This window comes from Hyla sarda, chromosome 11 (assembly GCF_029499605.1).
Source record: "Hyla sarda isolate aHylSar1 chromosome 11, aHylSar1.hap1, whole genome shotgun sequence".
Taxonomy (NCBI): domain Eukaryota; kingdom Metazoa; phylum Chordata; class Amphibia; order Anura; family Hylidae; genus Hyla; species Hyla sarda.
In genome coordinates this window covers 106,279,128-106,290,669 of record NC_079199.1, presented here as the reverse complement: position 1 = coordinate 106,290,669, position 11,542 = coordinate 106,279,128, and the positions used below count along the sequence as shown (strand labels likewise).

The 11,542-nt window shown below is 48.8% G+C and overlaps 1 protein-coding gene across 1 annotated transcript in view; it reads right to left on the bottom strand.

The window, feature by feature from the left end:
• Positions 1–569: 569 nt before the first annotated feature.
• The window catches only part of LOC130294986 (trichohyalin-like), a 32,991-nt gene continuing 22,018 nt past the window's right edge, over positions 570–11,542 (bottom strand). The window contains 11 exon segments of the mRNA XM_056545143.1: positions 570–1,429; positions 1,580–2,292; positions 2,659–3,126; positions 3,565–4,482; positions 4,996–5,463; positions 5,902–6,790; positions 6,833–7,343; positions 7,494–9,112; positions 9,242–9,652; positions 9,908–10,263; positions 10,411–11,520. Of these exon segments, the coding sequence (XP_056401118.1) occupies positions 803–1,429; positions 1,580–2,292; positions 2,659–3,126; positions 3,565–4,482; positions 4,996–5,463; positions 5,902–6,790; positions 6,833–7,343; positions 7,494–9,112; positions 9,242–9,652; positions 9,908–10,263; positions 10,411–11,520 (8,090 nt within the window). The 3' untranslated portion in view covers positions 570–802.

Below are 11,542 nucleotides of genomic sequence, written 5' to 3'. Positions count from 1 at the left end.
GAGAAGCTGGACTCACAGGCTTTGTCTATGATTGGAGGGGGGAGCAGGACTCACAGGCTTTGTCTAAGATTGGAGTGGGAAGCAGGACTCACAGGCTTTGTCTGATTGGAGGGGGAGCAGGACTCACAGGCTTTGTCTATGGTTGGAGTGGGAAGCAGGACTCACAGGCTTTGTCTATGATTGGAGGGGGGAGCAGGACTCACAGGCTTTGTCTAAGATTGGAGTGGGAAGCAGGACTCACAGGCTTTGTCTGATTGGAGGGGGAGCAGGACTCACAGGCTTTGTCTATGATTGGAGTGGGAAGCAGGACTCACAGGCTTTGTCTATGATTGGAGGGGGGAGCAGGACTCACGGGCTTTGTCTATGATTGGTGGAGAAGCAGGACTCACAGGCTTTGTCTATGATTGGAGGGGGGAGCAGGACTCACGGGCTTTGTCTATGATTGGTGGAGAAGCAGGACTCACAGGCTTTGTCTATGATTGGTGGAGAAGAAGGACTCACAGGCTTTGTCTATGATTGGTGGAGTAGCAGGACTCACAGGCTTTGTCTATGATTGGAGGGGGGAGCAGGACTCACAGGCTTTGTCTATGATTGTAGTGGGAAGCAGGACTCACAGGCTTTGTCTATGATTGGAGGGGGGAAGCAGGACTCACAGGCTTTGTCTATGATTGGAGGGGGGAAGCAGGACTCACAGGCTTACACTCTTTGGTTGCATGAATTTGGAGTAGGATCTCCGCCCACAGGAATGGGTGTAATATTGGGAGATGGGGCTCTTATTAATCTCCACACAAGACCATGATGTCTAGTGTTTGCCGGAACCTTCTGGGTTAGACTTCTGCCAGGGCCACTTGAAGCCTTTCTGGGAGGATTTCTGGGTGTCTTTCTTCTCTGAGGAGCCCACTGCTGCTGAAGGACTCACTACAGAAGATGTGCCCTGAAGATCCTCTGGCTTTGATGGTGTTTCTGCAGGAAGGTCTGGCTGCTTTGACTCTGTTGTAATGGTTTGGCCAATGCTGCGGTTCCTGATTAGTTTTGGGGACTGCTGAGAGAGGAGGTAGAGGGGGTTCTGTGATGGGGATGAATCCTTGTGTTGTTCCAATTTGTGAGGTCCACTAGTGAATCCAGAACCCTGCTTGGCCGAGTGCTGTTCTGTTTGGAATGACATCAGTGACACTTTGTGCTGCCGTGTGTCTTCAGGAGTCTGGGAGGAGCTTGAGGAGGAGGGTAACTTGTGCCACTGCGGGTGCTCAATGTGCTTCACAGGGTCTTGTTCTCCTTGAATGAGATTGGAAGTCCAGACCTGGTGAGAAGGATGAATACCCTGTGTGCCATAGGAATAATGAATCTCACTGTGTGGGACTTCTCGCTGTGCCTCTAGTTCCTGGGTTGGCTCCTGTTCCTGGGTTGGCTCCTGTTTCTGGGTTGGCTCCTGTTTCTGGGTTGGCTGCTGTTTCTGGGTTGGCTCTTCTTTCTGGGCTGGCACTTGTTTCTGGGTTGGCTCCTGTTTCTGGGTTGGCTCCTGTTTCTGGGTTGGCTCCTGTTTCTGGGTTGGCTCCTGTTTCTGGGTTGGCTCTTGTTTCTGGGTTGGCTCCTGTTTCTGGGTTGGCTCCTGTTCCTGGGTTGGCTCCTGTTTCTGGGTTGGCTCCTGTTTTTGGGTTTGCTCTTCTTTTTGGGCTGGCACTTGTTTCTGGGTTGGCTCCTGTTTCTGGGTTGGCTCCTGTTTCTGGGTTGGCTCCTGTTTCTGGGTTGGCTCCTGTTTCTGGGTTGGCTCTTGTTTCTGGGTTGGCTCATGTATCTGGTTTGGCTCCTGTTTCTGGCTTGGCTCTTGTTTCTGGGTTGGCTCTTGTTTCTGGGTTGGCTCCTGTTTCTGAGTTGGCTCCTGTTTCTGGGTTGGCTCTTGTTTCTGGGTTGGCTCCTGTTTCTGGGTTGGCTCTTGTTTCTGGGTTGGCTCATGTATCTGGGTTGGCTCCTGTTTCTGGCTTGGCTCTTGTTTCTGGGTTGGCTCCTGTTTCTGGGTTGGCTCTTGTTTCTGGGTTGGCTCCTGTTTCTGGGTTGGCTCTTGTTTCTGGGTTGGCTCCTGTTTCTGAGTTGGCTCCTGTTTCTGGGTTTGCTCTTGTTTCTGGGTTGGTTCCTGTTTCTGGGTTTGCTCTTGTTTCTGGGTTGGCTCCTGTTTCTGGGTTTGCTCCAGTTTCTGGGTTGGCTCCTGTTTCTGGGTTGGCTCTTGTTTCTTGGTTGGCTCCTGTTTCTGGGTTGGCTCCTGTATCTGGGTTGGGTCTTGTTTCTGGGTTGGGTCTTGTTCCTGGGTTAATTCTTTCTGACTTAGATCTCGTTTCTTAATTAAGTATTGCTGCTGTGTTCCTTGTGTGTCTTGTTTCTGGATTGGTTCCAGTTTCTGGGTTGGCTCTTGTTTCTGGGTTGGCTCTTGTTTCAGGGTTGGCTCTTTTTTCTGGGTTGGCTCTGCCTCCTGGGTTGGCTCCGGTTTCTGCGTTGGGTCTTTTTTCTGGGTTGGGTCTTGTTCCTGGATTGTGTGGTCTTGCTTCTGAGTTGTATCTTGCTTGAAGGCTAAACATTGTTTTGAAGTGAGGCCTTCTGTTTTGTTTGGGTTATGTGTCGGGGTTGAGTCTTGCTTCAGGCTCAAATCGTATTTGAGAGCTGAACATTGTTTCTGGGTTGCCTCCTGTTTCTGGGTTGGCTCTTGTTTCTGGGTTGGCTCCTGTTTCTGGGTTGGCTCCGGTTTCTGGGTTGGCTCCTGTTTCTGGGTTGGCTCCTGTTTCTGGGTTGGCTCTTGTTTCTGGGTTGGCTCCTGTTTCGGGGTTGGCTCCTGTTTCTGGGTTGGCTCCTGTTTCTGGGTTGGCTCTTGTTTCTGGGTTGGCTCCTGTTTCTGGGTTGGCTCCTGTTTCTGGGTTGGCTCTTGTTTCTGGGTTGGCTCTTGATTCTGGGTTGGCTCCTGTTTCTGGGTTGGCTCATGTATCTGGGTTGGCTCCTGTTTCTGGGTTGGCTCCTGTTTCTGGGTTGGCTCTTGTTTCTGGGTTGGCTCTTGTTTCTGGGTTGGCTCCTGTTTCTGGGTTGGCTCCTGTTTCTGGGTTGGCTCTTGTTTCTGGGTTGGCTCCTGTTTCTGGGTTGGCTCTTGTTCCTGGGTTGGCTCTTGTTCCTGGATTAATTCTTTCTGGCTGAGATCTCGTTTCTTAATAAAATTTTGCTTCTGTGTTCCGTGTGTGTCTTTTTCTTGGGTTTGGTTTTGTTCCTTGGTTGGCTCTTGTTTCTGGGTTGGCTCTTGTTTCTGGGTTTGCTCTTGTTTCTGGGAGAGCTCATGTTTCTGGGTTTGCTCCTGTTTCTGGGTTGGCTCTTGTTTCTGGGTTGGCTCTGGTTTCTGGGTTAGCTCCGGTTTCTGCATTGGGTCTTTTTTCTGGGTTGGGTCTTGTTCCTGGATTGTGTGGTCTTGCTTCTGAGTTGGACCTTGCTTGAAGGCTAAACATTGTTTTGAAGTGAGGCCTTCTGTTTTGTTTAGGTTATGTGTCGGGGTTGAGTCTTGCTTTAGCGTCAAATCGTATTTGAGAGCTGAACATTGTTTCCGGGTTGGCTCCTGTTTCTGGGTTGGCTCTTGTTTCTTGGTCGGCTCCTGTTTCTGGGTTGGCTCCTGTTTCTGGGTTGGCTCCTGTTTCTGGGTTGGCTCCTGTTTCTGGGTTGGCTCCTGTTTCTGGGTTGGCTCCTGTTTCTTGGTTGGCTCCTGTTTCTGGGTTGGCTCTTGTTTCTGGGTTGGCTCCTGTTTCTGGGTTGGCTCTTGTCTCTGGGTTGGCTCCTGTTTCTGGGTTGGCTCCTGTTTCTGGATTGGCTCTTGTTTCTGGGTTTGCTCTTGTTTATGGGTTGGCTCTTGTTTCTGGGTTGGCTCCGGTTTCTGGGTTTGCTCCGGTTTCTGGGTTGGCTCTTGTTTCTGGGTTGGCTCCTGTTTCTGGGTTGGCTCTTGTTTCTGGGTTGGCTCCTGTTTCTGGGTTGGCTCTTGTTTCTGGGTTGGCTCCTGTTTCTGGGTTGGCTCCGGTTTCTGGGTTGGCTCTTGTTTCTGGGTTGGCTCCTGTTTCTGGGTTGGCTCTTGTTTCTGGGTTGGCTCCTGTTTCTGGGTTGGCTCTTGTTTCTGGGTTGGCTCCTGTTTCTGGGTTGGCTCTTGTTTCTGGGTTGGCTCCTGTTTCTGGGTTGTCTCTTGTCTCTGGGTTGGCTCCTGTTTCTGGGTTGGCTCCTGTTTCTGGATTGGCTCTTGTTTCTGGGTTGGCTCTTGCTTCTGGGTTTGCTCTTGTTTATGGGTTGGCTCTTGTTTCTGGGTTGGCTCCTGTTTCTGGGTTTGCTCCTGTTTCTGGGTTGGCTTCAGTTTCTGTGTTTGCTCCTGTTTCTGGGTTGGCTCTTGTTTCTGGGTTGGTTCCTGTTTCTGGGTTGGCTCCTGTTTCTGGGTTGGCTTTTGTTTCTGGGTTGGGTCTTGTTCCTGGGTTAATTCTTTCTGACTTAGATCTCGTTTCTTAATTAAGTCTTGCTGCTGTGTTCCTTGTGTGTCTTGTTCCTGGGTTGGCTCCTGTTTCTGGGTTGGCTCTTGTTTCTGCGTTGGCTCTTGTTTCTGGGTTGGCTCCTGTTTTTGGATTGGTTCCTGTTTCTGGGTTGGCTCCTGTTTCTGCGTTGGCTCCTGTTTCTGGGTTGGCTCCTGTTTCTGGGTTGGCTCTTGTTTCTGGGTTTGCTCTTGTTCCTGGGTTAATTCTTTCTGACTGAGATCTTGTTTCTTAATTAAATCTTGCTTCTGTGTTCCTTGTGTGTCTTGTTCCTGGGTTGGCTCCGGTTTCTGCGTTGGGTCTTTTTTCTGGGTTGGGTCTTGTTCCTGGACTGTGTGGTCTTGCTTCTGAGTTGTATCTTGCTTGAAGGCTAAACATTGTTTTGAAGTGAGGCCTTCTGTTTTGTTTGGGTTATGTGTCGGGGTTGTGTCTTGCTTTAGGCTCAAATCGTATTTGAGAGCTGAACATTGTTTCTGGGTTGGCTCTTGTATCTGGGTTGGCTCTTGTATCTGGGTTGGCTCCTGTTTCTGGGTTGGCTCTTGTTTCTGGGTTGGCTCTTGTTTCTGGGTTGGCTCCTGTTTCTGGGTTGACTCCTGTTTCTGGGTTGGCTCTTGTTTCCGGGTTGGCTCTTGTTTCTGGGTTGGCTCCTGTTTCTGGGTTGGCTCCTGTTTCTGGGTTGGCTCTTGTTTCTGGGTTGGCTCCTGTTTCTCGGTTGGCTCTTGTTTCTGGATTGGCTCCTGTTTCTGGGTTGGCTCTTGTTTCTGGGTTGGCTCCTGTTTCTGAGTTGGCTCCTGTTTCTGGGTTTGCTCTTGTTTCTGGGTTGGTTCCTGTTTCTGGGTTTGCTCTTGTTTCTGGGTTTGCTCTTGTTTCTGGGTTGGCTCCTGTTTCTGGGTTTGCTCCAGTTTCTGGGTTGGCTCCTGTTTCTGGGTTGGCTCTTGTTTCTTGGTTGGCTCCTGTTTCTGGGTTGGCTCCTGTATCTGGGTTGGGTCTTGTTTCTGGGTTGGGTCTTGTTTCTGGGTTAATTCTTTCTCACTTAGATCTCGTTTCTTAATTAAGTATTGCTGCTGTGTTCCTTGTGTGTCTTGTTTCTGGATTGGTTCCAGTTTCTGGGTTGGCTCTTGTTTCTGGGTTGGCTCTTGTTTCAGGGTTGGCTCTTTTTTCTGGGTTGGCTCTGCCTCCTGGGTTGGCTCCGGTTTCTGCGTTGGGTCTTTTTTCTGGGTTGGGTCTTGTTCCTGGATTGTGTGGTCTTGCTTCTGAGTTGTATCTTGCTTGAAGGCTAAACATTGTTTTGAAGTGAGGCCTTCTGTTTTGTTTGGGTTATGTGTCGGGGTTGAGTCTTGCTTTAGGCTCAAATCGTATTTGAGAGCTGAACATTGTTTCTGGGTTGCCTCCTGTTTCTGGGTTGGCTCTTGTTTCTTGGTCGGCTCCTGTTTCTGGGTTGGCTCCTGTTTCTGGGTTGGCTCCTGTTTCTGGGTTGGCTCCTGTTTCTGGGTTGGCTCCTGTTTCTGGGTTGGCTCCTGTTTCTTGGTTGGCTCCTGTTTCTGGGTTGGCTCTTGTTTCTGGGTTGGCTCCTGTTTCTGGGTTGGCTCTTGTCTCTGGGTTGGCTCCTGTTTCTGGGTTGGCTCCTGTTTCTGGATTGGCTCTTGTTTCTGGGTTGGCTCTTGTTTCTGGGTTTGCTCTTGTTTATGGGTTGGCTCTTGTTTCTGGGTTGGCTCCGGTTTCTGGGTTTGCTCCGGTTTCTGGGTTGGCTCTTGTTTCTGGGTTGGCTCCTGTTTCTGGGTTGGCTCTTGTTTCTGGGTTGGCTCCTGTTTCTGGGTTGGCTCTTGTTTCTGGGTTGGCTCCTGTTTCTGGGTTGGCTCCGGTTTCTGGGTTGGCTCTTGTTTCTGGGTTGGCTCCTGTTTCTGGGTTGGCTCTTGTTTCTGGGTTGGCTCCTGTTTCTGGGTTGGCTCTTGTTTCTGGGTTGGCTCCTGTTTCTGGGTTGGCTCTTGTTTCTGGGTTGGCTCCTGTTTCTGGGTTGTCTCTTGTCTCTGGGTTGGCTCCTGTTTCTGGGTTGGCTCCTGTTTCTGGATTGGCTCTTGTTTCTGGGTTGGCTCTTGCTTCTGGGTTGGCTCTTGTTTATGGGTTGGCTCTTGTTTCTGGGTTGGCTCCTGTTTCTGGGTTGGCTCCTGTTTCTGGGTTTGCTCCAGTTTCTGGGTTTGCTCCTGTTTCTGGGTTGGCTCTTGTTTCTGGGTTGGCTCCTGTTTCTGGGTTGGCTCTTGTTTCTGGGTTGGTTCCTGTTTCTGGGTTGGCTCCTGTTTCTGGGTTGGCTTTTGTTTCTGGGTTGGGTCTTGTTCCTGGGTTAATTCTTTCTGACTTAGATCTCGTTTCTTAATTAAGTCTTGCTGCTGTGTTCCTTGTGTGTCTTGTTCCTGGGTTGGCTCCTGTTTCTGGGTTGGCTCTTGTTTCTGCGTTGGCTCTTGTTTCTGGGTTGGCTCCTGTTTTTGGATTGGTTCCTGTTTCTGCGTTGGCTCCTGTTTCTGGGTTGGCTCCTGTTTCTGGGTTGGCTCTTGTTTCTGGGTTTGCTCTTGTTCCTGGGTTAATTCTTTCTGACTGAGATCTTGTTTCTTAATTAAATCTTGCTTCTGTGTTCCTTGTGTGTCTTGTTCCTGGGTTGGCTCCGGTTTCTGCGTTGGGTCTTTTTTCTGGGTTGGGTCTTGTTCCTGGACTGTGTGGTCTTGCTTCTGAGTTGTATCTTGCTTGAAGGCTAAACATTGTTTTGAAGTGAGGCCTTCTGTTTTGTTTGGGTTATGTGTCGGGGTTGTGTCTTGCTTTAGGCTCAAATCGTATTTGAGAGCTGAACATTGTTTCTGGGTTGGCTCTTGTATCTGGGTTGGCTCTTGTATCTGGGTTGGCTCCTGTTTCTGGGTTGGCTCTTGTTTCTGGGTTGGCTCTTGTTTCTGGGTTGGCTCCTGTTTCTGGGTTGACTCCTGTTTCTGGGTTGGCTCTTGTTTCCGGGTTGGCTCTTGTTTCTGGGTTGGCTCCTGTTTCTGGGCTGGCACTTGTTTCTCGGTTGGCTCCTGTTTCTGGATTGGCTCCTGTTTCTGGGTTTGCTCCTGTTTCTGGGTTGGCTCTTGTTTCTGGGTTGGCTCTTGTTCCTGGGTTGAGACTTGTTCCTGGGTTGGCTCTTGTTTCTGGGTTGGCTCCGGTTTCTGGGTTGGGTCTTTTTTCTGGGTTGGGTCTTTTTCCTGGATGAATTCTTTCTGACTGATATCTTGTTTCTTAATGAAGTCTTGCTTCTTTGTTTCTTTTGTGTCTTGTTCCTGGGTTGGCTCTTGTTCCTGGGTTGGCTCTTGTTTTTTGGTTTGCTCCTGTTTCTGGGTTGGTTCCTGTTTCTGGGTTGGCTCCTGTTTCTGTGTTGGGTCTTGTTTTTGCTTTGGGTCTTTTTTCTGGGTTGGGTCTTGTTCCTGGGTTAATTCTTTCTGACTGAGATCTCGTTTTTTAATTAAGTCTTGCTTCTGTGTTCCTTGTGAGTCCTGTTTCTGGGTTTGGCCTTTTTCCTGGGTTGGCTCTTGTTTCTGGGTTGGCTCTTGTTTCTGGATTGGCTCTTGTTTCTGGGTTTGCTCTTGTTTCTGGGTTGGCTCCAGTTTCTGGATTGGCTCTTGTTTCTGGGTTTGCTCTTGTTTCTGGGTTGGCTCCAGTTTCTGTGTTTGGTCTTGTTCCTGGGTTAATTCTTTCTGACTGGGATCTTGTTTCTTAATTAAGTCCTGCTTCTGTGTCCCTTGTGTGTCTTGTTCCTGGGTTAAGTCTTGCTCCTGGGTTGGCTCTTGTTCCTGGATTGTGTTGTCTTGCTTCTGAGTTGGATCTTGCTTGAAGGCTAAACATTGTTTTGAAGTGAGCACTTCTGTTTTGTTTGGGTTATGTGTTGGGGTTGAGTCTTGCTTTAGGGTCAAATCGTATTTGAGAGCTGAACATTGTTTCTGGGTTGGCTCTTGTTCCTGGGTTGGCTGTTGTTTCTGGGTTGGCTCCAGTTTCTGGGTTGGCTCCAGTTTCTGGGTTGGCTCTTGTTTTTTGATTGGCACCTGTTTCTCAGTTGGGCCTTGTTCCTGGGTTAATTCTTTCTGACTAAGATCTTGTTTCGTAATTACGCCTTGCTTCTGTGTTCCTTGTATGTTTTGTTTCTGTGTTTGGTCTTGTTCCTGGGTTTGCTTCTGTTTCTCGGTTGGCTCCTGTTTCTCCATTGGGTCTTTTTTCTGGTTTGGGTCATGTTCCTGGGTTAATTCTTTCTGACTGAGATCTTGTTTCTTAATTAAGTCTTGCTTCTGTGTTCCTTGTGTGTCTTGTTCCTGGGTTTGATCTTGTTTCTGGGTTGGCTCCTGTTTCTGGGTTGGCTCCTGTTTCTGGGTTGGCTCCTGTTTCTGGGTTGGCTCCAGTTTCTGGGTTGGCTCTTGTTTCTGGGTTGGCTCTTGTTTCTGGGTTGGCTCCCATTTCTGGGTTGGATCCTGTTTCTGGGTTGGCTCCTGTTTCTGGTTTGTCTCCTGTTTCTGGTTTGTCTCCGGTTTCGGGGTTGGCTCCGGTTTTTGGGTAGGCTCCGATTTCTGGGTAGGCTCCGGTTTCTGGGTTGGCTCCTGTTTTTTGATTGGCGCCTGTTTCTCAGTTGGGCCTTGTTCCTGGGTTAATTCTTTCTGACTAAGATCTCGTTTCGTAATTAAGCCTTGCTTCTGTGTTCCTTGTATGTCTTTTTTCTGTGTTTGGTCTTGTTCCTGGGTTTGCTCCTGTTTATGGGTTAACTCCTGTTTCTCCATTGGGTCTTTTTTCTGGTTTGGGTCTTGTTCCTGGGTTAATTCTTTCTGACTGAGATCTTGTTTCTTAATTAAGTCTTGCTTCTGTGTTCCTTGTGTGTCTTGTTCCTGGGTTGGCTCTTGTTTCTGGGTTGGCTCCTGTTTCTGGGTTGGCTCTTGTTTCTGGGTTGGCTCTTGTTTCTGGGTTGGCTCCCGTTTCTGGGTTGGATCCTGTTTCTGGGTTGGCTCCTGTTTTGGGGTTTGGTCTGGTTTCTGGGTTGGCTCTTGTTTCTGGGTTGGCTCCTGTTTCTGGGTTGGGTCTTGTTCCTGGATTGTGTGGTCTTGCTTCTGAGTTGGATCTTGCTTGAAGGCTAAACATTGTTTTGAAGTAAGGCCTTCTGTTTTGTTTGGGTTATGTGTCAGGGATGAGTCTTGCTTTAGGGATAAATCATATTTGACAGCTGAACATTGTTTCTGGGTTGGCTCCAGTTTCTGGGTTTGCCCTTGTTTCTGCGTTGGTTCCTTTTTCTTGGTTAGGTCTTGTTCCTGGGTTAATTCTTTCTGACTCAGATCTCGTTTCTTAATTAACTCTTGCTTCTGTGTTCCTTGTGTGTCTTGTTCCTGGGTTGGCTCCTGTTTCTTGGTTGGCTCTTGTTTCTGGGTTGGCTCTTGTTTCTGGGTTTGGTCTTGTTCCTGGGTTGGCTCTTGTTTCTGGGTAGGCTTCTGTTTCTGGGTTGGCTCCTGTTTTTGGGTTGGCACCTGTTTCTGGGTTGGGTCTCTTTTCTGGGTTGGGTCTTGTTTCTTGGTTAATTCTTTCTGACTGAGATCTTGTTTCTTAAATAAGTCTTGCTTCTGTGTTCCTTGTGTGTCTTGCTTCTGGGTTTGGTCTTGTTCCTGGGTTTGCTCTTGTTCCTGGGTTGGCTCCTTTTTCTGGGTTGGCTCTGGTTTCTGGGTTGGGTCTTTTTTCTGGGTTGGATCTTGTTCCTGGATTGTGTGGTCTTGCTTCTGAGATGGGTCTTGCTTGAAGGCTAAACATTGTTTTGAAGTGAGGCCTTCTGTTTTGTTTGGGTTATGTGTCAGGGTTGAGTCTTGCTTTAGGGTCAAATCGTATTTGAGAGCTGAACATTGTTTCTGGGTTGGCTCCTGTTTCTGGGTTGGCTCCTGTTCCTGGGTTGGCTCCTGTTTCTGGGTTGGTTCCTTTTTCTGGCTTGGCTCCTGTTTCTGACTTGGCTCCTGTTTTTGGGTTGGCTCCTGTTTCTGCGTTGGGTCTTTGTTTTGGGTTTGGTCTTGTTCCTGGCCTGGCCCCTGTTTCTGGGTTGACTCTTGTTTTTGGGTTGGCTCTTCTTTCTGGGTTGGCTCCTGTTTCTGAGTTTGCTCCTGTTTCTGGGTTGGCTCCTTTTTCTGGGTTTGCTCCTGTTTCTGCATTGGGTCTTTTTTCTGGGTTGGGTCTTGTCCCTGGCTTAATTCTTTCTGACTGAGATCTCGTTTCTTAATTAAGTCTTGCTTCTGTGTTCCTTGTGTGTCTTGTTTCTGGGTTTGGTCTTGTTCCTGGGTTGGCTCCAGTTTCTGGGTTGGCTCTTCTCTCTGGGTTGGCTCCTGTTTCTGGTTTGGCTCTTGTTTTTGGGTTGGCTCCTTTTTCTGTGTTGGGTCTTTTTTGGGGGTTTGGTCTTGTTTCTGGGTTGGCTCCTGTTTCTGGGTTGGCTCTTGTTTCTGGGTTTGGTCTTCTTGTTCCTGGGTTGGCTCCTGTATCTGGGTTGGCTCCTCTTTCTTGGTTGGCTCTTGTTTCTGGGTTGGCTCTTGTTTTTGGGTTGGCTCCTGTTTCTGGGTTGGCTCCTGTTTCTGCATTGGATCTTTTTTCTGGGTTTGGTCTTGTTCCTGGGTTGGCTTTTGTTTCTGGGTTGGCTCTTGCTTTTGGGTTGGCTCTTGTTTTTTGGTTGGCTCCTGTTTCTGGGCTGGCTCCTGTGTCTCGGTTGGCTCTTGTTCCTTGGTTAATTCTTTCTGACTGAGATCTTGTTCCTTAATTAAGTCTTGCTTCTGTGTTTCTTGTGTGTCTTGTTTCTGGGCTTGGTCTTGTTCCTGGGTTGGCTCCTGTTTCTGGGTTGGCTTATGTTTCTGGGTTGGCTCTGGTTTCTGGGTTGGCTCTGGTTTCTGGGTTGGGTCTTTTTTCTGGGTTGGGTCTTTTTTCTGGGTTGGGTCTTGTTCCTGGATTGTGTGGTCTTGCTTCTGAGTTGGATCTTGCTTGAAGGCTAAACATTG